At 43.8% G+C, this 23,013-nt stretch overlaps 3 protein-coding genes across 6 annotated transcripts; 1 reads left to right on the forward strand and 2 right to left on the reverse strand.

The window, feature by feature from the left end:
* Positions 1-1,575: 1,575 nt before the first annotated feature.
* arih1 (ariadne ubiquitin-conjugating enzyme E2 binding protein homolog 1 (Drosophila)) lies at positions 1,576-9,439 on the forward strand. Its single transcript, XM_049723793.2, has 14 exons — positions 1,576-2,096; positions 3,930-3,997; positions 4,091-4,238; positions 4,370-4,462; positions 4,549-4,604; positions 4,982-5,048; positions 5,419-5,525; positions 5,596-5,638; positions 5,730-5,801; positions 6,218-6,348; positions 6,430-6,487; positions 6,554-6,814; positions 7,760-7,872; positions 7,969-9,439. The coding sequence occupies exons 1-14, from the start codon at positions 1,809-1,811 to the stop codon at positions 8,051-8,053; spliced, it is 1,590 nt and encodes a 529-aa protein (XP_049579750.1). The 5' UTR covers positions 1,576-1,808; the 3' UTR covers positions 8,054-9,439.
* A 219-nt stretch (positions 9,440-9,658) lies between these two features.
* Positions 9,659-17,600, reverse strand: c6h15orf39 (chromosome 6 C15orf39 homolog). 3 transcript variants are annotated; one of them, XM_068651079.1, is made up of 4 exons: positions 16,609-16,925; positions 12,748-15,584; positions 12,218-12,281; positions 11,237-11,521 (listed from the first exon to the last, which is right to left on the reverse strand). In XM_068651079.1, exons 2-4 carry the CDS (start codon positions 15,500-15,502, stop codon positions 11,380-11,382), a joined length of 2,961 nt encoding a protein of 986 aa, XP_068507180.1. In that variant the 5' UTR covers positions 15,503-15,584; positions 16,609-16,925; the 3' UTR covers positions 11,237-11,379. The 3 variants fall into 3 exon arrangements, with proteins under 3 accessions (XP_049579741.1, XP_049579740.1, XP_068507180.1); XM_049723784.2 differs by lacking the exons at positions 12,218-12,281; positions 16,609-16,925 and adding an exon at positions 17,445-17,600 and having other exon boundaries at positions 9,659-11,521; XM_049723783.2 differs by lacking the exon at positions 12,218-12,281 and having other exon boundaries at positions 9,659-11,521; positions 16,609-16,924.
* A 2,682-nt stretch (positions 17,601-20,282) lies between these two features.
* ppcdc (phosphopantothenoylcysteine decarboxylase) lies at positions 20,283-22,975 on the reverse strand. 2 transcript variants are annotated; one of them, XR_007482316.2, is made up of 6 exons: positions 22,722-22,975; positions 22,302-22,397; positions 21,994-22,122; positions 21,761-21,929; positions 20,764-20,906; positions 20,283-20,521 (listed from the first exon to the last, which is right to left on the reverse strand). XR_007482316.2 is itself a non-coding variant. In XM_049723804.2 (5 exons), the coding sequence occupies exons 1-5, from the start codon at positions 22,863-22,865 to the stop codon at positions 20,818-20,820; spliced, it is 627 nt and encodes a 208-aa protein (XP_049579761.1). In that variant the 5' UTR covers positions 22,866-22,975; the 3' UTR covers positions 20,283-20,817. The 2 variants fall into 2 exon arrangements, 1 of the variants encoding a protein (XP_049579761.1); XM_049723804.2 differs by having other exon boundaries at positions 20,283-20,906.
* Positions 22,976-23,013: the final 38 nt, after the last annotated feature.

The raw sequence follows: 23,013 nt of genomic DNA on the forward strand, positions 1-23,013 counted from the left end.
CATTGTTTATTATTTAAATATTTGAACTATGTATATAACCTAAATTATTTCACTGCTTCGTGTCATAATTTCTCTGAGTCATCAACCAAAGAAGTGACTTCAATTAGGGGTTGTAATAAAACAAAAACTGCGTTGACTCTGTGTAATCCAATACTTTGTCAGGAAAATTTGACATTGGTATTCAGCCAATAACATTTTTTGAATTTGTTTTTTGTGAAAAATGTGTGCTAAAAATGGTCCTGCTTTTCTCTGAGATCATCTGTTTTTCAACATGTCACACAGCAGCTTCTCCATGGGTTTGCTGCAATGCTGCGTCTGTATTCTTTCTTTCAGAGCCATCATGAATGTCTTCCAAGTGAGGTGGGGGTCTTGCTATGAGGGGACAAGATTGGCACCAAATGCTGTGTAAGAAAATACTGATTTGTCATCCTCCTAATCGGTACTGTCCACACACACACAAACCAATCAGTTACAATATATAGCCATTCATCAAGTGCTGGCAATGGTGAAGGAGCCATGTCAAATCGTATGATCACATTGCTTGCTAATTTATTCCCTGTCTTCAAATTTTCCTCAATACCGCATAATATAATACCATCCCACCAACAAAGGCAGGCAACAGCAAAAAAAAAAAAAAACCCAACACAATTCACTTTTGTTTCGATCAGCTAGTGCCACATTCAAACAAGTCAAACGGTCTGTATTATAAAAATCTAAAGCGAATCGTTGGAAATGGAGAAAACATTGACCTTGTGAAAGTGCCTGGCTCAGCACTATATACCAGCTAGTGATAGAGAATGGTGGGTGAAAACCAAGTGCCAAGCTGGAGGTGTCAGCACTCTGACTGCAGCATGGATTGCCCTTGCCATCTGCTGCCCCTAATGTAATCCATGCGAGGGCTAATTCACTTGTCCCCTTTCCATAGCAAAATTATGTCAGATCAGTTTTAACAGTAAGGAACGGGTTATTGCGCATAATGTTGACAAGATGGCGTGTTTTGCGTAGATACTGTAGTTTTAAAATACAAACGATTCCTTCTGAATTTTGTCAAGTCACCACCTCCAGAATTTAGTTTTGATGCATTTTGTACGATGCATTTTGTATGATGCATAATTATTACTGCAGTCGTGCTCAGGAGTGAATGCACAACGTAACAAGAAAAACAACAATCTTATGATTTTCTTTTCAAGTATTACTTTATTTTACCCAATGTCTATAAAATATTACTTGAATAAACCACACGTCGCATTTTGCATTTATTTATTGCAGTATCAGGGCATTATTTATTATTTAAATAACTATTCAAGGACAGAATTGAACTACTTTCGTTTACCTAACCCATTTGTCCATTTTAAATGTAGAAAAAGTAGAAAAGCACTCAATTTAATTGATTTAATAACACAAGCTTAGGTCGGGTGTAATATGTGAAAATAAAGGTTGACGTCTTTCCGAATGTGACTCTAATTTAGTGTCCGAATATATCTTATAATTCGAAACGTTTTACAGAACCGGAAAGTGTTTCGTCACGTCGGGAAGGCTTTAATTCGGAACGGAGTTTTTTTTTTTTTTTTTGGTGGGTTCCTGTACAGTCCGTGTGACGTCAGCGCGTCGTCAATTTGTGACGCCGTGTCCCTTTGTTGGCTTAACAGCGGCGACGTTTTGTTATTTTCGCAGCTGCCTGGAAAACAAGCTCGGATTGTTTCGCCTCCTTTGGCTCATTCCGCGAGCAACCGCGCGCACGCACGCACACTGTGTTGATAGACCGACCTCTAGGTGAGTTTGTCACAAGTTGATAAGCGCCCCTAGGAATGGACTCAGACGAGGGTTATACCTATGAATACGACGACGAAGAGGAGGAATGTAGCGAGGACAGCGGCGAAGAGGAGCCTGAGGACGACACCTTGGAGCTCGGCGAGGTGGAGTTGGTCGATCCCGTTGTGGCCGCCGCGGAGCGGGACGAGTGCGGCGATACGGTGGGAGGCGGTCAAGGCCCCGGCGAGGAAGAGGAGGAGGACTATCGCTTCGAGGTTTTGACCGCTGAGCAGATCCTCCAGCATATGGTGGAGTGCATCAAGGAGGTCAACGAGGTTATCCAGGTATGGCTTTTGTCGTGTCACCGTCACTAAAGCCAAGGTCCGAGGCTCTTGGTGAACCGTAAACAGGCCATGGTTGTTAGCTTAGCAGTTAGCTCTTGGAGTAGTTCACTTGCTGGGACTTGACAGGTTAACCCGTAGTAGCTACCTATAGCGGACGCGGTTGTAGTCCTCCTTTGTACCCGCGAGGGTATTTGCCCAAACGTTCAACGTAAAATTTCATTTATGTTGTTGATCCAGGAAGTAGTCTAATCCCTATTAGAAGTTGGCAACAACGGTTGGCAATGCTAATGCTAGCTTGCAATTAGCCAGCCACCATACTAGCTACCAAACCACCAGTAGTGTTTTTATCCTAATAAGGCAACCATTTCATTCTATTAACGCAGGCCAACACTTTGCAATTCATGCAGCTACGAACGTTTCGTTATTAACATCATTGGTCAAGTACAAATAGCGTCAACGCTATTTTTCACCACTTAATGAAAAGCTTGGTCATCGAATTAGTTGACGTGAGTTGACTGCATACCCAGGGTCACTTACGGTGACAAATGCGTGTTATTTTTCAGAGGCTTGTCCAGGTTGGCTGTTATCTAGCAGTAGTTGTGCTTTTAATTTTTTTATTTATCAGGTAATGGCTGCAGAAGAAATGTACTGGAGTGACACCTAGTCGTGATGTGGGCCTCCATTTGCTCTTGTACGACATGCCACACTTGGGGAAAACTGAAAGTTGCCTTTGTTTTTAACAAGCAGCGCCTGGCAACAGGACACAGTACATAAAAACATTTGAATCTCTTAAACCATTGGTTAGAAACCTCCCTAATTTACTGGTTGGGCTGAAATGGTACAGTATAATATGACAAGTTGCTTTTCACTTAACCATGACTGAGCAATGCATATTTTTATCGCTGTGATTTTACAGTGACCTACATATACTAAAAAAAAAACCGTACTGTAACATGATCAGAGATACTGTAAAATAAGAAGTGGGGACATGAGACACCCACCTTCCCCTGGCCTTGAGAATTCTTAGTTGGAGGCCATTTTCTGCTCTTTTGACCATCTTGTGTCCACTGGACCTACATCATGTTACATGCAATCCCGGGCACTTGACCTGTAATGCAGATAAAAGTACTGTACACCGGTGGTTCTCAAACTTTTTAAACCGAGTAAATAAATTGTCCTCCAACACCAGAAAATGGCACTTCTTGTTTGCAACGTAAGTGCTCATCACATCAGCACCACACAACAATATATAACAGTTTGTTACATCTATTTTACGTTTCTACTGTCTAGAAACGCTTCTGCGGGAACTTGGACTATAACGGCAACTCTTACTAAAAGTGTTATTTTGCCGCGCAAGGCTCAATAGAAGCGTCCCAATACAGTGTTGGATATCAAAACAAACATCTTCAATTGATATCCGAAGTTACCATATTGCTGTCAGTGAGATGGACAACACCCTCTCTTGAGCGTCTTCTAAAATAGGTGCTATTTATCAGCTTCTCTCTGTCTACTGCCAAGCAATACAGCTCCATCAATTTTTGATTAAAAGTACGGCATCGGGCACAAGTAATCAACGTCTCCACTTGAAGGGCAACTCCATTTATGGTGCATATTGGAAGCAGTGAAATGATACAATAAGGTTAGCTTTTAGCTTGTTTTAGCAATTAGTCGACAAAACCGCGGCGCTACTGTACTAACCTCGAATGCTAATTGACGTTACAGATGGGTCTGTGGATATACTCAATTAAATGTGAAATGACATCAATTGTAGCATAGTGAACAATCTTAAGAGGTCATCTTCATGCCTAACAGCCTTTATCTTGATTTCCCTAGAATCCTGCAACAATTACACGCATCCTTCTTAGTCACTTCAACTGGGATAAAGAAAAACTCATGGAAAGGTAATGCCACTCATTACTTTCTTTCCTGGCCTCCTTAAAAGTCTCCAACTGATCTCGCAAATTGGTCTTTTCTATGTTCTCGACCTCACCCAGGTATTTTGACGGCAATCTGGACAAGCTCTTCTCAGAGTGTCACGTCATCAACCCCAGCAAGAAACCCCGCATCCGTCCTCCGATCAACACCCGATCGTCCGTGCAGGACATGCCCTGTCAGATCTGCTATCTGATTTTCCCTAACTCTGTAAGTTGTCATCGTACTCGAAATTGTGGCGTTACATGAGCAGTTTTGTCCAATTTTGAAGACTTTTCTGACCAAATGCAACACTGCTCTGTTTTCAAGGTGTACAGGTTTAACACTCTTGTGTTTTATAGTATTTTACCGGCTTGGAGTGTGGACACAAGTTCTGCATGCAGTGTTGGGGTGATTACCTGACTACTAAGATTATAGAAGAAGGAATGGGACAGGTACACATATCATCTGAAAAAAAATAAAAGGTGTGAGGGGAGTATTGCGTCGCTCATGATAATGTACATTTTGTTTTTCCCTTCAGACTATTTCTTGCCCTGCTCATAGTTGTGACATTTTGGTTGATGACAACACAGTCATGTAAGTATCGCTTTGCTTTTTTTCGTGTTCAGAAAAAAAATTAAAATGAAAACACGGTCCTATTCTGATATTTTTGTTTCATGTTGAGACCCAGGTAGTCCTTTGAATTTGAATGCTTGCATCGCTACCTGATTTAGCGCTCAGGCTGGCTCTTAAGCAGACACTAATTGTCTTAACCTACATCATGTAATGTAACAAGATACCCCGTCGTCTTGTCATTGATCCATTTAGACAGCAGAAATACATTTAAATGTTTGTCATTTTGGATTGTGATTGTTTTCCGTCTTCCAAAAAATTCCCAAAATGGTATTTTATTGTCTACAACCAAATATTTGAATTTTACGAAATGCTAACAAATCATTTGACTTCTCTTACAGGCGGCTCATCACAGACTCAAAAGTCAAGTTGAAGTACCAGCATTTAATTACAAATAGTTTTGTAGAGGTAAGTTGGATTTTCTTTCCTTCTCTTTTAACTCTGTTGGAATGGGAAGCAATAGAAAGAGAGAGACCGATTATCGGCCAGGCAACAAAGGTGGTAAACAAAATGTCTGTCATGAGATTTTAGCTGAATAGCATCCAAAAAACGAATGGCAACTTTTTGTTGTTGATGTTTTTTGTGACGCACAAAAGGTACCACAATGGCAAAAACAAAATGTGGATTTCTTTTTTAACTTACTGCCGCTTACGAAAGGAGTTAATAAAGCTTAGATGTTGTGTTAGTGTTACATAATGAGTCCATCTTTAGTAAGGTCCACCGCGCTGCTGGCACTCTTGTGACATGAGCCGTTTGTATCGCTGCGTGTCGTCTTCAGTGCAATCGACTGTTAAAGTGGTGCCCCGCTCCAGACTGCCATCACGTCGTTAAAGTCCAGTACCCAGATGCCAAACCAGTGAGGTGCAAGTGTGGCCGTCAATTCTGGTAGGAGGAAAAACAAATGTCAAACAAAAGAGGTTTTGGGTGTGGGACAAATGTTTGCGTCTTGCTGCAGCTTCAACTGTGGAGAGAACTGGCACGATCCTGTCAAGTGCAAGGTAGGGCCGAGTATTAATACAGATAGCTTTTTTTTTTTTTTACTTAAGTCAAGAGTGATGTCTTTATTCCGACACCAATTTACTTTTGCAGTGGCTGAGAAAGTGGATTAAGAAATGTGACGATGACAGCGAAACTTCAAACTGGATTGCTGCAAATACAAAGGTAAACAAGTCAAATCGATGTTGTTGTTGTATTCACTGGCTTGACAGATTTTTTTTTTCAAGCCACCTTTGGATTTAACAATAATAAAATCCGTGTTTTAGCAAATCATTTTGTTGTCTATGTCCTAGCTGCAGTGAGGTTGGAATCTCATAGGCTAAGCGCAGATCAACCGAAAGGGCGGTCAGTAAAATGGGTCAGGTTGGAGATAAGGTGGTTGTATTCCTATTTGTGTCTCCATAATCAGGAGAGGGAACCTGTGCCCAACCAACTTAACGACATTGTGAACTACATGCACGTGCTAGCTGCGCACACGATACCTTAGGCTCCTTCTTTAGAAATGTGTCTTTTACACAACGTGCGTCCTATTCATTGAATACATTTTCATTTTTATGATCAAACCCTCCTGTCTCTTGTAGGAGTGTCCAAAGTGCCATGTGACCATCGAGAAAGATGGCGGGTGCAATCACATGGTTTGTCGGAACCAGAACTGCAAAGCTGAGTTTTGCTGGGTCTGCCTGGGACCATGGGAACCTCATGGTTCTGCTTGGTAAAAAAAAACAAAAAAGTTTTCAAGGCCACAAAATAAAATAGTATTTGATAAATCCTAACATGTTTTTTTTTATTTTAGGTACAATTGCAATCGCTACAATGAAGACGATGCCAAGGCCGCCAGAGACGCTCAAGAGGTAAGTCTGGAAATCGTGATGCGGCTTTCCGTTTGAATGGGCGTTAAAACCCCATGTCGTTGGCAGCGCTCCCGGGCGGCCTTGCAGAGGTACCTGTTCTACTGCAACCGCTACATGAACCACATGCAGAGCCTGCGCTTTGAGCACAAGCTGTACGCTCAGGTCAAGCAGAAAATGGAGGAGATGCAGCAGCACAATATGTCCTGGATCGAGGTGCAGTTCCTGAAGAAGGCCGTGGACGTGCTGTGCCAGTGCCGCTCCACGCTCATGTTCACTTACGTATTTGCCTTCTACCTCAAGAAGAACAACCAGTCCATTATTTTTGAGGTAAGGTGCATGACGATGAAGGAAGTCTTGGTCTCCGTGAAGGCCTTTAATTGTACTCACATATTGAAAATGGAAAAAGTGCAACCAAAACATGGACTAGAGAAAGACCAGATCCAAGTTGTATGCTGCAAAGTTGGGATGAGCAATATATCGCTATCGTATCAAAATGAAGAAATGAGCATTCAAGATAATACCATCGAAAGGACCTTGCCGACACGCATGTTAAGCTCAGTCCAACCAACCACATTCCTCCTTTCAGGTTTGGCGTTGATCGACAGCTGAAAGCACTTGACGTCAAGGTGCACATAAGCTAGCTTTGTTAATTGTGAAGTTAAGCTAGTTAAATATTAACCGGATGTAGCCTTTGTGCTTAATTGAGAAGACAATAAAGCCATAGACACCAAAAGGGTGAAATCTTGAAATCATACCATCAAAAACTTGATTGTTTAAACTAAACATCAAGACATAGACACCACTTTGAGTACTTTTCTGGTAATAAGCACGTGTGCCGTATTTGTTGTGGCAGCTTCCTTGTAAGATAATACATGTCAACTTCACTAAAGTGACAAGGAGCAAAGTACACAATCCCCACGCCTCTCATTTCTTTCTTCGAGATTATGTTGTGTCTGAGTGAGATTTTATGATTGACCGCTTTGCTTGAAGTCATGACTTTAATGGCTTGAAATTTGATGGCCGGTAGAGACGAAGGTGAGTCATTTCACTTTATGCTCCACGACAAAAGGTGGCTAAGCAGCCAGCTACTGCTTTCATACTTTGATGTCTAGAATCCCTCTGAACCCGGAAACAAGTCAAGTCCCCTCCCTAAAATGTTTTTGGTGAATGCATGACAGCACTTGCTTGAATTATTTTTGACACTTCTGGTATTTGAAAAGGATAAGATTGTGGATTTTGTGTGAACCGTAACGCATTTTGCTGCCTTTCCAGAACAACCAAGCCGACTTGGAAAACGCCACTGAAGTGCTGTCTGGCTACCTAGAACGAGACATCTCCCAGGATTCCTTGCAAGACATCAAGCAGAAAGTACAAGACAAGTACAGGTCAGTAGAGGAGCGAAAGCGGGACAGAAGTAACAGTCGGTCAGATTTGACGGACGGGTGTGTGACGGGACGTTTGTGTCGTATGCGCGCGTGCAGATACTGCGAGAGCCGGCGACGGGTTCTGCTGCAGCACGTGCACGAAGGCTACGAGAAGGACTTGTGGGAGTACATTGAGGATTGAGGACACGTCCCAATGCTATGGACTCGGGAGTCTCTTGACAAAATAAGAGCGCTGATGCAATTGATCGGGGCAGTATGGGCCTTCTGCTGCCTCTCCTTTGGCAAACCTTACCACTTTTGCATCATTTTCTTTAACAATATCTAAGTAAATTATATTTAAATAAAAAGGTAGAGTCATCAAAAAAAGAAAGTGTACTACAGTATTGTTAGCAGCAGAAAGTCCATCTTAAAACAAAACCGTACATCCTCTTGGTTTGTATTGTAACGGCTTTTCCCTCTTTTTGCTTGTGAATCTTATCAGATTTCTTTTCTTGTTTTTTTTCTTCCCGTTAGTGTGAACATGTTTTAAACACAGCTTTAATCGTTCTGGCCACGTCTGCAGTATGTGGCGCCAGGTTCTTTTTGTGTGCTGGGCTGATTGTAAAGGGGCAAAGACATTTCATAAAAAAAAAAAAAAAAATTGAGGGGGAAAAAAAAAAAGTAGTGTCTTTTGTTTTTGTTTGTAAATAGTCCATATGCATGGAAGTTAAAGGGCAAGTGTGGCACGTGTTTGCATCATTTTGACCTATTTATTCTTTACAAACATCGTAAAAGATGTTTGGCAATAAGGAGCAGCGCACAGGTGACCTCACCAGGAGCTCTGAAAGGACACCCACCACAAGCCGGCCAAGGTTTTAAAAGGTGTCCAACACGCGTCTGCTTAATGTCCCTGCTTCTATCTAACCTGCTGCCCGCCTGACACACTTTAAGTTTCTTTTTAGAGCTGATTGTTTGCAAGACTGAGTGACATTCACTCTTTTGTTTTGATGCTGTCCCCCAACGCGGCTTGAGATCGCCCATCTCCGAGCGCCTCTTGCACCTTTGGCACGGAATGTCGTGGCAGTGCTGCTAAGTGGGCGTCCAAACTGTTTGGAGGGCTTTTCTCTTATTCTTGCTAGGAATACTCGTAGTGGAGTGATGTGACTCCTCGCAAAGGGGGGAGGTTGAACATCATTTTAAATGTATAGATGTCTCGGTGGTAGGACGAGGTTGCTCTTCATCTGGTTTAGTTTTTTTTCTATTATTATTTTTGACGATTTGACCTTAACGAAATGTCGGTGCCCCAGTGCTGCAGGTTGTGGACGGCTCCACTTGTAAATGCTCCCTTGGTGTTTGTGTTGAACACGGCGGCCTTCTCCGCAGAGGTCGGGCGGGCGTGTTCAGGCACTGATCAAAAGTCACGGGATTGATATAGTGTCAACCACCCCACCCCCCAAAAATGCAGCCCATTTCTATTACTATGGGGGGACAGTTGCGTCTCAAAATGCTTCTTGTGTTCAGACTTATTTTATCCTAGAAAATTATAAACTGTATTGTTTATTTGAATAAATGTCACGAGAAAATCTGACTCAGAAGTTTGTGTGAGTCATTAGATTATTCAATTAAATGCCCTGCCCTTATTTACCACTTAGTAGCGTGAGTTGAATCAATTAGGTCCGCCGTTGTTCCCATGCAATGTCTGCGTAACACCACTGGGTGGCGACAAATCGTGTTTTCGCTTCAGTTTGCCTTCGCTGCACCGCAAATTGTTCAAAAGTATCCTCCAGTCAAAGACTGAGCAAAGAAGTCAAAATAAAGTACAAACCTTTATTAAAAGACAAACTTTCTAAACTGCTATCTAATACACAGTAAGAAATTCAACTCTAAAATGCAAACATTTCTTGGAAAACAGTTTGGCCAGGGGCATTTCAACCCGCCTTAGTAAAAAAAGGAATTTGAGCACAAGTAGATTGGCAACCACTAATAAAATTGGTCAGTAACTACATTGGAGCAGTTTGTATTTTTGATAATGACATTCTGTGCCAACACTCACCAACAATCTGTACATTATTGCAACAGTTTGTATTTTTGATGACATTCTTTTCCAACAATCACTCACGAGACACTTCATTAGGTTCACACAATCTAATCAGATCAATACAAAAAAACGTAACAGTTTGGTCACAGTCTAAAGCGCATTCAAGAGAGAAACCTTTTCCGTTCAGTTTGTAGCTAGTCAAGGCACTGCAAAGTACAAAAAAAACACACTTTTATTCAGATGAATTATGTTTTAGATTGTGTACCTGGCACTGCTAGCCATGCACTGAGGTGAGTAAACGAAACAAGGCCTGACCTAGCAGAACAGTCACCCTTACTCGCAAGCTGCAAAGCTGCACTGGCTATTTGTTTCGTGGAAAGTTTCTTGGAAACCTTGTGTCTTCAAAATTGGTCACTGGTCAACTGCAAATTTAGTCAAATGTGTCTGTTCCCAAGCTTATTTTGATGCTGATTTTTGAAAGTCTTTCTGGCATATTTTGATTTTGTTTGACCTGTAAAATACGTATTTTACCATGACGTATATCACTGAGAAAAATCCACCTGTTGCTAAAGCTAACCTTTAATAAATACCACAAAATATATTAAAATATCACATGATATGAAGACCTGATACGCTTGAGAAAAAAACAAGACCAGATTGGGAATCTGTACCAAAAAAAACCCTCATTTTTACTTGCATCATATTAAAAACATTAGTAAAAAAGTATTGACCAGTGTAAACGCACAAGGGGACTAACCAATAGTAGTCATTGACTAAATTGACTCAAATTTGACAGGTGTGTACATGATTGCTGCAGTCAAAGTGGGCGTGTCCTCTGTTGCCATCAATTATCCTCTTCAATGATGAGCCATCCTTTCTTGTAGTCAATGAGCAGCTCCAGATAGTACTTCCACTCGGGCTCGCTGTCGTAGCGCACCTCAAAGATGGTCTTCAGGGGGTCGCTGTGAGCCTCGTGGACCCCTACCACCTCCCCACGGTACCACACCTCGGACTTGTCGTCCTCCTCGTAAAGGTGTCGGATCTTCTTGCCCACCAGGTCCGGGTAGGTGAGCTTCACGGCCCCGCGGGCGCGGTGCACGGCCGAGCGCAGGACCCAGCGTCGCCTGCGTTCTGCGCTGTGGCAGGTTGACAGGTAAGGACAGTATTTGATTTTCAGAAGCGATCTCGTCTTTGGCTTTCGCGAGCCGCTGAGGGGACGTAGGTTTCGTCCCCAGCGTCCCGTGCGCTGCCACTTGAAGGTCACGCATCTGCGCTCTGCCTCCTCCCGCTTCAGCTTGATGATCATTCCCGAACTGTCACGGGACGCGTCTGGGGAACCGGAAGACTTCTGCGGTTCAACACCGCTGCTGGGAAAGTCCTCGCAAGTTAAAGGGTGAGTCCAGGAATCATGTGACGGTGAAGCATCTTCGCTGCTGGTTTTATTGCCTGATTCTTTCTCAATGTGCTTTTTTGAATGATTGTCGTCTTCATCAGACAAGCTGTCGTCCAGAAACAGGCGCCTGGAGCTGCTCTTCACCCTGCTTTTGGTCTTGTGGGATTTGGCTTTGGTGTCCTCTGCTGTTGAACAGCTGCCACTGATGTTGGAGCCTTCCCAAGTCTTCACGTCTACTCCTGGAACGCAGCAACATACAAAAAGGTCAGAGCAAGCAGGAAATGTTTCAACAATAGATTTACTCAGGGCGTGAAGTTAGTGTGTTAGTCATTCCTCCACAAGCCAAAGTGATTGAAGAGTGAATACAATGTGTTAGGGGGACATGCCACATTTTAGTGATATTTAAAAAGTTACAATGGCTCTCAACCAGACCACCTCTCACCCATTATTAGCCAGGATAAGTTCCAAGTCAAGCGCTATAGAGAATGGACAAATGAATAGTTTAAAAGTCCACACCTTTGATTTAATAAAAATAAAAACGCAAACGATTGATTGATTGCTCAAGCCCGCTCAGTGAAGGGAGATTCCGTGCAGTGAAGCATGAGGTTAAATCATGTGAACGGTTAAAACATTTTGATTCGGCTTGTCCATGACATATTAGTGAGATGACAAAGTTGGATTTTCATTTCTCCACTTCAGCCACAATTTGTTGAGCAAGCAAGCACACTCACTCACTCACTCACTCACTCACTCACTCACTCACTCACTCACTCACTCACTCACTCACTCACTCACTCACTCACTCACTCACTCACTCACTCACTCACCCACTCACCAAGACGTTGCGCAAAGCTCATCCCTCTCTCGGTCCCTCTTTGCCCACCTTGAAAAAGTGCAGTGCAAATCATGCAAGTTCCTCTCACTCGCTTCCCTACCTGACAACATAAAAATTAGGCACATATACCTGGCTAGTCTTTTGGACATCACACGACGTTGAGTCTGTAAAAAAAAAATAATGCATTTTATTTGGAATATGGCTTCTGCTAGTGGCCTAGAAACTTGCCAGTTCTTGGACAACAAGCGACCGTTCGTTCAAATAAGTGGAAGCAAATGAAAGTCATTAGTGACAAAGAAGGCTTTTTTTCTGCAAGTCTGCAAACACGGTGGTAGCGGCTTGAAAAAGTTGCCTTCTACGTGGTTGCGCAATGCACACAAAGGCAGTTGACCAACTGTAACCCTGCCAAATTTTGTAACCATTGTCACAGCACAACATATTTTTCTTTGCTACTATGATTCATTTTGTCACACTGGATAGATTTATGCGGGTTTAAACAAACATTGAACAAAGTCCAAACGTCTGTTCTAAAATGGACCTACAGCCAGGATCGTAGAGTTTGACATTCAATAAAGAAACCACAATTTGACATCTGGAAGTGTCTCAAAATGTTACGATCCAAACACTCACCCAGGCGCTTGCAGACGTTGGAGTAGTAGAGTAGGTTGAGCACGTCGGCGTAGACGTCGGGCAGATGTTTGAGCGACATCAGCCTCCTGAGGCGTGACGAGCAGGGTTTGTGGAGCTGGGTGAGGATCTTCTCCTCGGAGAGCGTCGTCGGTCGCAGTTGCACTTTGTGCTCTTGTAGGACTTGGTCGATGAAGGTGACGGGCACCTCGGGAAAAAGGATTTCTTTCACCACCAGCATAGGGAGGAACACCGCCCCCGTTCTCATGACGTGTGGAAAAGGACAGCGTTCGTGGATGATGTATTCCCTGAACCTGTCCAGAACCTCATCTAGGGCAGAGCTGATCTCCTCGTTGAGCCATTTGCCCCTGGCTTTTACCCCCAGCAAGGAGGAGACATTCCGGACTTTGTTGGACGAGGGTTCTGCCAATTCCAACTGAGAGTGCCAGGTTCTGAGCTGCTGCTCTGAGGTGGCAGATACACGTTTGGATACTCGTTTGCAGAGGGTGCGATGAAGCTCTACGAAACGCTTCCGAACCGCCGCCTGTCGTATGGGTGATGTTTCAGCCTGAATTTGCGCAGGCAGTTTCTGTTGTGCAGCCGGACGGTGGAGCCTCGTATCGGGCAGACGGGTATCGTAGGTGGAGCAAAGCTTGAGGTGATCCAGTGGAATGGAGGTGATATCAAAATTAGCTGCTTTTAGCGGTTTCGGCTCAGTGTCGACTACCTGCTCCTGTGGTGTCTTGTCCTTCTCCAGAGACTTGGGCACTTTGGGGCTCTGTGAAGCATCGTTGACCTCCACTGATAAAAGTTGACGTTCAAGTTTCTCAGGTTCACATATTTGAGTGGCCAGCATGGACTTGGTGTCCGACAAAGTAGCATCTTCAGGTTGAGGTTTGATTTGATCCCGTATCGCGCTGGAAGCAGCCGGACTTGGAGATTTTTCACACGTGTCCGATTGGTTTATCTTTTTAACTTTGATTTTTGTGGGTTCCATCATTTGGACTTCACACTTCTCTGGACACATATAATCTGGATCGGGTTTGATTCCTTTAAGGGGTGTTGTGGGTATGATTTTACAGTGATCAGTCAACTGCGCCCCTCTTTGAGGCTCGATTTGCGAACGGAATGCTTCAGGAGCATTTAGATATTCTTGCGCTAGGCTGAACACGCTTCCGATAACCGGCATTTGAGGGCAGTCCGATCGATTTCGTTTGGTGTCCGACTTTCGTCGCTTTGATGTCAAATCAATTTCGTACGAATCCGGTTCCTCTAGTTTTATTTTGAAAAGGGAAGGGAAACGTCTTTTCAGGCTGTCTTTGAGAACAGAGTCGGCAGTTCCGTTCAGTTTATCCGTGGTGATGAGCCTTTCAAGCTTGGACCTACAATCTGACGTTTGTTTGGGAGATTGGGGAAGCCGCGTCCTCGGGGAAACTGGGAAGTCTTTACGGTGTTCGGGTTTAATCTGATTTACATAAGAAGAAAAGTCTAGCGGTCTGTCTTGGGTCATGCCAGAAGGTGAAATGACCGGTCGCTCCATCTGATCACCCTGTCGACTGGTGATGGAAGGATACAGTCTGTTGATTTGAAAGTGGGGGGGTAAAACAGATTGGCCTACGGGTCTGGTCGGACTGATGGGCTCCATTCGTAGCAAAACGTGGGAAGGCTCCGACGGTCCCACGTGCTGCTCGCTCTTCTGAAGGCCAACTGCGGCGGACGGACGTTGGTCTGATCGAGGAAGGATAAGTCTATGCGAAGGCAGCCCAGTTGGCACGTGCTGCTGCTCGACGTTTCTAATTTGAAAACCAGGATGTGCGTAACATCGATAGCCCAAGCCGTGCACAAAGGAGTGATTCGGTTGCGTTTCAGTGCCGTGAAAAAACAAAGGAATGTCGCCTTGAAGCGTCGGAGGGAACGTATAATACTCCCGAGGGCTCGGGATAGCGCTCGTTCGAATAACGGGAACGTCTTCTCTTTGCTCGCCGCCAATATCCCGACTATGTGTTCTGTTTTCGACCTCCACATTGGCCTGCGGGTAGTAAAACACTGGCTGCTTTGTTGGATGACCATATTTGGACATGGGAGAACATTCTTGATAAAGCTCTGAGGTCATATGCTCATATGTTGCATGGGTGGGAGGAAAGGCTGCAAAGCCTCTGGGGGGAGGCTGGAAATGTCGGCTTTGCTCGCTCAAAGAAGCCAGCATGGCGAGAGGGGGCATGCAGGGGTAGCCGCTGTAGTTGGGCTCCGTTCGACTCGGCCTTCCTCCGGTCAAATTTTCCGCAGTCATCCTCTTGATTTGTTCGCTGGAATCCGACTGTAAATCTCGCGGGTTGTCTTGCGCCTTTTGACGGATGCCTGGGCTGTGGTAAGGCTCTCCTCGAGTCCGGTTGTGCTCCAAATCAGCATTGAGCGCCGCCGTCTGGCCGTGCTCCATGTTGTACCGGTGTCTCATGACGCAAGCCAGATCGTGGCAACACGGGTTATGTAAATACAGAGCTTTTGGGATGGCTAGATAAACAGGACTGTCAGGTAGAGATGAATTGTCACCCCCCGTTTTGGCCCCAGATGCTTGATGTGTCGGACTCGCCGCGCTTGAGTTAGTCCAAGGTGTCGTAAAATCGGCCGCATCCTTTCCTCGGGGATGGTAGGAAAAATGTGCCCCGCCGTACGGGAACACGGGCTTTACAATAAACCCAGACATGTCTGATGACTTGGACAGTCCAGCAAATGCCACGGATTCGTCAAATAAAGGCATCTTGCCTCAAAACATCTCAAGGACGCTCTGCTTCCACTGGTTGCTCATCTTCTCGTCATGCTTTGAAGATGTGGCTCCAAACCTATGAAAATTGTCAACAGTTTATTCCAGCATTATGACGCCCCAAAAGAAAGACTGGCACCCCTGGTTTAGATGGGTTTCAAGTGAAAAGGGTTGCATAAATATTAGCCACCTTGATGTTTCTAATCCATTACACTCCTTAGCGTACAATTAGTAGCTCAACCTGAGAGCACCGCCTGAGTTAGTTTTAGTCACCATTACATACCAGTGGTTTGGCTGACCTTTTCACTGAAACTCTTAATGGTCTTGGTCGGGTAGGTGACTTGAACACATACGATTTATTACTCGTCTTCCTCTTGCTAATTTAAGAACTTAAAAATAATATAAAAGAATAGAATATAAAATATATATTTTTTAAAATACATAAAAGTTACGATTTTGGTATCGCGCCTTTCGAAGCAAACATCCACAAAGGTGCGCCCTCGTGCAAGATGTTAAAAGTCAGCCACACACAGTTCAAGTCACTTTATATGAAAGTAAACATCAGCAGGCATATTTGGGCATCCTGTTGTCAAACTATTTCGACAGTCTTATCTGGATTAGTGCGCGTGTTCTCAGCGATAAACCAATAAACCAAAAAAAAAACGGTCTTGCGATGACAAACGTTATAAGTCGTGTGTCAAGAGTTTTCATATTTTTGATAAAGCTTGTCAAGCAAGGCACGAAGCTATGCGACGTGTCACGTGACACCACTTCCACAGTTAGTCCACAGGAAACCAGTTAAACTTCCTAAGTAAATTGAGAGAGCTATTAGATAAAAGTCAGCGTGGATACAACCATGCGGTTTCTTTGGTAAACGTTATTTTTTTCTTCTCCCTTGACCGGGTGATTTGAAAGACGACTTGAAATCAAATAATTTACTTGAGCGAATGTCACGAGTAAAAAATGTGGCTTCAACAAACTGACGATGACATGCATTTCAAACGCGACTCAACCTGCAACTACGACAGATTTTTAGTTTGTTTTCTATCCTCCGATTATCATCTTCAGATAAATTAAGTTGCATATCAAGTCAATTTTTTTACCTCGATTTGAGATGTCACGCGGCACTTTCGACAAAAAAAAACTCCATGTGAGATAAGTCCAAAAGAAGGAACATTTGGGTTGTCAGCGGATCAAGCGGAGGAATACACACCCACCCCCAAATATCCCGTGGAGGAAAAGATTTAAAAAAAAAAAATGTGGCCAGGGTTTGTTGTAGTCTGCCCTCAAAGTCTTTCCCGCGCCCTGCGGGTGTCCACGCGTTTTTTGGAGGGGTAAAGTGAACACAGTGAGGACCAAGACAAAGGGAGGGAGGCAAGCAGGCAGGCAGGCAGGCAGGCAGACGGCGGACGACGGGGAGGAGGAACATGAAGGATGGTCTGGGATCAATAGGCGGAGTTTTGCAGCACGTGATCGTCAGACAACTTTTACTATCTCGAGTTAACGCTTTTAAATACTTCCATCATGTGCTTAGGTCGATAAGTTCAGACGGGATGTCATGCATGGTATGTTGTGTTATGCTAAGTTAAAGGAACCCAAAACGCAATTAGTTTACCCTTGGTTACGCTAGTTATCATATCTGCCTCACAGTTCGGAGGTTTGATTCCGGCTGTGAGAGGTTTGCATGTTCTCCCCGTGGGCTGTGAGAAGTTTGCATGTTCTCCCCGTGCCTGCGTGGCTGGTGACCGGTTCAGGGTGTACCCCGCCTATCGGTCAAAAGACTGCTGGGTTTGCAAAATGAAACAATAGTTTGCCTGTTCTAAAAGAATATTTCAGATATGTTGCTGTGGTCACAGTGGTTTTCAAACATTGAATGCCACCTCCAAAAACATACTTGGCTCCCATCATAATGAAAATATCCAAAGTCAGTCATACTCACCAGGCTGTAAATGTGTTGTTTTGTTATAGTGTTGAGAAATGTTAGCCAATCTTACTCCGGGAACAAATTGAAGCTTGCGGACGGTCTAGAAGTAGCTTGGAGACTGGTGATCAAAGTCAGGGTCAAACAAAAGAAAGCAATGACACAGAAATGACGCCATGGCATCGTCTCAAAAGAATTTGTTAGATGTCTTTCAGAGATTGCTATGTTACGCTTTGATGTCCTTATTCATGACACCCCTCCAGAAAAAAAAAAAAAACTGCTCAAACTGTAACTGCTGTCATAAACAGAAAAAAATCCTTTGCGGTTTTTCTTTCAACATAATGACCAAATAAATGATGAATTATATCATAGCACAACGAACCTCTTTTGAGATGTCACAAAGAATTGCACCGAGATCCTTTGTTTTCATGCTATGTTGGAACGTGAGCTCCTTATAGTAGAAACAATCCCTCGAGAGTGGAAAGCTAATTTTCTTTGCTTTTATAAAAAGACAAAGTCAGTCCAGAATGACTTCACACAAGGCTGCACTTGCATCATCCCATCTCACCTTCTCATCTGTGAGTTGGATTTTCATTGATGCTCCCCCAAAGGACTGCCGCAGTTGGGTCTAGACTCGTTCCCGGCTCCCATCGGTCCTTGCGGCCTCACAGGTGAAGTCGGGCGGGAGGGAGGGGGCTTTAAATGAAAGAGACGATGGGCTTTTCCCATCAGAGCAGCTTCACACTTCCCGTTACGATGGCAACGGAGCTCGTGGCCGAGCAACGCAAGGCATCACGGAGCTGACAATTTGAGCCCTGCACCTTGATGACTGGGGACAAAGATCTTTTTGAAAAGGATTAAATCACCTGAAAAACTTTGAACCATTCACCTCATTTACCATCAATGGGAGTGAATCATTAAATGAAAAGAGGACGTTATTTGATGTTGGTTTGAACTGAAAATGATCCAAAGTACTGCATGTCCACAACTTGTCTTCACAAGTCTCTCCGGGAAATCAATGTACTGTGCAGTGAAAAAGTATTTTCCCTCTTCTGAGTTTTCTCAATTTAATTTTGAAAACAAATCAAAGACTTATCCAGGTGGTTATAAAGCAAGCCAGAAGAACGTTTCAGAAGAACAAAATAGCCCAACACTATGTTGGTATTGTGATGATCTGGGGCTGCTTCGCCATTTAAGGACCTGGACGATTGATGGAACCATAAATTCTGCGCTTTACCAGAAAATCCTGAGAAAGAATGCTTAGCCATTCTTTTGTGACCTCAAGATGAGGTTCTGCAACATTGTGGCCCAACCGGTTATTTCGTTAGGGGACAAATACCAAGTCGTTATTAACGCCCATTTGCCTCTGTGGCCCTCTTTTAGAGTTTTCAAAAAATGAACTACAAAGGGAATATGATCAAGAGCAGCTCTTTCAACATAGCGAGAACCTTGTGTGACGCACTACAGGTGCTCTCTCAGGATATCACGCCTGATGAAACCATGCCACGTAATCCCTCAAGAATATATGAGCCCATCGTTTGTTGCAGTTGCATCAGACAACGCCACACATACACACACATACGCTCGATCGTGCACAAATATTGACATGGACGGACGGACGGACGGCAAAGCAAATGTAAGAAAAGATGTCACAAAGTCTTCTGTGAAGATTAAATCGGGTCGTGACCGAAAAGAGTAAAATCACGGATGTGAGCGTCTTTTTGGGTCATGACCGGTGACCAAACTTTGACATATTTCTGATGTCTTGATTTCATTGTAGCCCCAAAACCAAACCGCCCCACTTCAACGCTTGTCTGAATTTTATTTTTTGTTATAATCACTTCCTCTGGTTCAATCAATCAATCAATCAATCAATCAATCAATCAATCAATCATTTTCTGTACCGCTTTGTCCCCACGGGGCTCGCGGGCGTGCTGGAGCCTATCCCAGCGGTCAGCGGGCAGTAGGCTGGGGACACCCTGAACCGGTTGCCAGCCAATCACAGGGCACACAGAGACAAACAACCATCCGCACTCTCACGTAGGGGCAATTTGGAGTGCTCAATTGGCCTACCATGCATGTTTTTAGGATGCGGGAGGACACCGGAGTGCCCGAAGATAACCCACACGGGCACGGGGAGAGCATGCAAACTCCTCACAGGGAGGGTTGGAGGTGGAATCGAATAACTGTGAGGCGCACATGCTAACCAGAGCCGCCGCCTTAAAGACTTGTCACCTTTTAATTAGGTAAACTTTGATGAGATAATTGCTAATTAGTGGACACGCCTGGGTGTAGTTATAAGTCAAATGATTTGCTTGCATTGTCTTTTTCAAGCGCCATTTTGATCCAGGCTAATTACACTTTTTTTTTTTTTCATTCAAAAGTAATTTCTGTTTTCTATTGTTAATGGTCATTCAAGTTATTTACTGGCACTGTGAGCAATGTATTTTTATCAGCATGTTTTTGCTTCCACAAACAAACCCCAGCAAATAATCGTTTCACTCGCGCCAAACAAAATATCTTAAGTCAAGAGCTTAGTCAATTTATTGAAATAATATGCAATGCCTACAACTGCAGGCGTTACTGATCAAACTCCAGATATGCAGTGAGTGCAACAATAACCCCGTGAGTATCACAATGCCATCCGTGCCAAGCTAACGTTTTCTGACGAAGCAAATGAAAGAATGTTCTGTGCGTGACAGTAACAACATTTATTTTGCGGCATGCTATGAATATACAAACGTTTGCTAAACAGGTTTATCACATACCATGACCTACCAATGGAAAACATCAACCTGATGCAGCTATAAGTATAAGTTGTGTGGTTCAAGTCCGTTAAAAGAACAAAAAATGCTGTAAAAGTTGAAAATGTTTATTTTCATGGTTATATACAAAGGCATTTTTAAATGAACAAGATTCATGACAAAGCTGTTCCGCAGCCAAAGAGGTTGAGCAATTGACGCCCTTCCCTCGTGAGCATGATTTGAACATTCTCGGGGCATGGGATCGACGTTTCGCCTCTTATCCAAGCAGGTTTGATGAGTTCAAGCATTGAGCCTGAAGGTTGGTGTGGAAGCCCGACTATGTATCCATTCCTAGAGACGCATAAAGGTTTCCAAGTGAATGGCTTGCGTGACAGGCAGCATCTCTGCCAAAGTTTAACTTGTTTCAATTGTTGTACACATTGTGATCCGTTTGACCCGGTGGGCCTGCAAATTCTCGGTACACGCTGTGCTCCCTTCCCGTTGAGGTTGTTTAGGGAGGCGAGTTACGGCCTGACTGATAGCAGCGACAGACCACCTTGGGGGAGGGAATGTAGCAAAGAATTTGGTCTCACATTTTTGGGTGAAATGACACAAGGTCAGTCCAAGATAAAAGTGTTGCCCACTGCTCATGTTGGGGGAGATGGCTCACTGGTCGGCTGAATGTACTGCTTGATAACGCTGACGATAGTCGACACCTCCGCCATGGCGCCTTTGCCTGCAATAAATTTGACAATTAGAAAGAACACCGAGACACAACGTTCTCTCATCATTATTCATCGTTTGACGATTTAACTTTGCCTGTGAGCCGTGAGCGCATTTGCGTCTCTTTGCATTTGTTCATTTTTGGAAGATTATTTGAAGTCATGAATATTCCTGTATGCTTAAAAGGATGCCTGTGACTACTTTAAATTTATCCGGGGCATTTTGTTCTCAAGAATTAATTGCAACTCGACTGTTGTGGTCGTCATCAACCAGTGGTATAAGTATTTAGTAGTATTTATTGTCAAACAGGGTTCCAGCCTAATGTTTCGTACTAAGATCGCAGTGGCCCCCTAATTAAAAATTTAGGAGCACACATTTGAAATGTGTTTCTATTTTATTCCAAATACAATGAATAGGGGCTCGCTGATACTTTCTCACAAAAAAAAAAAACAACTGCGTCTGCCCTCCAATCCAAAACAGGTGGGGTCGTAAAAACTGTCAGACTTCTCTTTCAGGGCGGCCTGCTTGCTTAATCTGCTTTTTCTTCCTTTAGGCGGACGTGGACAATTTTCATTCTGGACATGTCACCGCACCGAGCAAAACACAGGTGACGTCATAAAATCTTTGTTTTTCTTCAGCCGATTGCTTCAACCTGATCTAACCACCAAACGTCAGCAGCAAATGCATCCAGAAATACAGCACCTTTTGACCCCAAGTGTCAAGTAAGACATCTTTCAAGATGTCACCTGCCACTTTCCATCCAACCCTGCATTTGAACCCTTCACCTGTCCCACCAAACGCAGATACAATACTGCACTTTCATGTCACACATGTCCCCTCATATTTATTGTCTGCCTGTACACACACCTTTGTCTCCACACACCAGCTTCTTTGCAATGCAAGGGATTTCCACATAGCCAAATTCTTTCAGCCTGTCTACTTGCTGGGCCGTGATGGGATGCTGCCACATCGCAGTGTTCATCGCGGGGCAGAAGAGGAGAGGGCGACTGCTATCCCAGGCTCTCACCACGCACGTCTGCCGATGATAAACACAGTCATATCAAATTAATAATAAAGATTCCAACATTTAATGTTCTCACCAGGAGGTTGTCACAAATGCCACTCGCGATCTTCCCGAGCGTGTTTGCATCTAAGGGGGCGATGACGAGAAGGTCTGCCCAGCGTCTGAGCTCAATGTGAAGCACTGGGTCAGATCTCTGATTCCACATCTGGAACAAAAACACAATTGGGTTTATATACACCAGTTAACCTACAGCAGATATAACAATTGCGCCCCCTCCTGTTCAGGTGTGGGAGGGAGCTGAGGTACTTGGTGAGGAACCCACACAAGCACAGATAGAAAAACAAAGGGTTCCGATTCCAGGATTGCGTACAACAAAAAACTTACCTCCCATTCATCTTTGTCACTGTAAACCTTTACTGACACCTCTTCGGGGTTATAAAAGTGCTGGGCATGCTCAGTTGTGACCACTCTTACATCCACCTAAAAAAGAAAAGAAAACTCCGATATTGGCCTCCGACTTTGTTCTTAATAGAAAACACAAAAGGCAGTAAAGCAAACGGGGGAGTTTAATTGATGTTTTTGTGTGTAGGTTATCAGTGGCAGTCTTTTTCTTTCACGTGTGACCTTGGTTGATGCTTATTAGACCCGCTGAATAACTAAATAGTGTATCTAAAATTCTAAGAAATCACAACACAGTTCAAGCTGTGGTTTTGAGTGAGCCCTAGGGAATAGGCAAACCACCAAAGATCGGGCCTATTAAACGGACACAAAGACCTTTTCTTTCTTTCCAACTTAAAAGCTCACCCCTGGGAGATGGAGAAGCTCAGAGACCAAAACGGGAAGTTTGAGAGCAGCTACGCTCCCAGTTACTCCCACAAGCACACAAAAAGCTCCGGAAGTTTTCACCAAGTCGCTCGGAGGACGAGAATCATCTTGATCCGTCTGCATTTTGACATATTGCCGCAGGTAAAATTCTTCCTATTCCTGTTTTCGCTTGTCCAAACGGTTGTTATGTTTGATTTTTTTTCCTCCGTTTCTACTTCCGCAAATAAACCCCAGTGGCCAATCACAGTGGAGAACAATGTAACGTCACGCT

The sequence above is a fragment of the Syngnathus scovelli genome, chromosome 6 (assembly GCF_024217435.2).
Source record: "Syngnathus scovelli strain Florida chromosome 6, RoL_Ssco_1.2, whole genome shotgun sequence".
Classification (NCBI taxonomy): Eukaryota; Metazoa; Chordata; class Actinopteri; order Syngnathiformes; family Syngnathidae; genus Syngnathus; species Syngnathus scovelli.

What these genes read in the sequence shown, in the direction of transcription:
- ppcdc (XM_049723804.2), bottom strand. Translation starts at nt 22,865, where the DNA reads ATGCAGACGGATCAAGATGATTCTCGTCCTCCGAGCGACTTGGTGAAA. An exon ending in AGCTTCTCCATCTCCCAGGG is followed by an intron (nt 22,398 to 22,721) that starts GTGAGCTTTTAA and finishes TTTCTTTTTTAG; the next exon opens with GTGGATGTAAGAGTGGTCAC. An exon ending in GCATTTGTGACAACCTCCTG is followed by an intron (nt 21,930 to 21,993) that starts GTGAGAACATTA and finishes TATCATCGGCAG; the next exon opens with ACGTGCGTGGTGAGAGCCTG.
- c6h15orf39 (XM_049723784.2), bottom strand. Translation starts at nt 15,502, where the DNA reads ATGCCTTTATTTGACGAATCCGTGGCATTTGCTGGACTGTCCAAGTCA. An exon ending in CAACGTCTGCAAGCGCCTGG is followed by an intron (nt 11,522 to 12,747) that starts GTGAGTGTTTGG and finishes GCTGCGTTCCAG; the next exon opens with GAGTAGACGTGAAGACTTGG.
- arih1 (XM_049723793.2), top strand. Translation starts at nt 1,809, where the DNA reads ATGGACTCAGACGAGGGTTATACCTATGAATACGACGACGAAGAGGAG. An exon ending in ACCAGTCCATTATTTTTGAG is followed by an intron (nt 6,815 to 7,759) that starts GTAAGGTGCATG and finishes CTGCCTTTCCAG; the next exon opens with AACAACCAAGCCGACTTGGA. An exon ending in AAAGTACAAGACAAGTACAG is followed by an intron (nt 7,873 to 7,968) that starts GTCAGTAGAGGA and finishes GCGCGCGTGCAG; the next exon opens with ATACTGCGAGAGCCGGCGAC.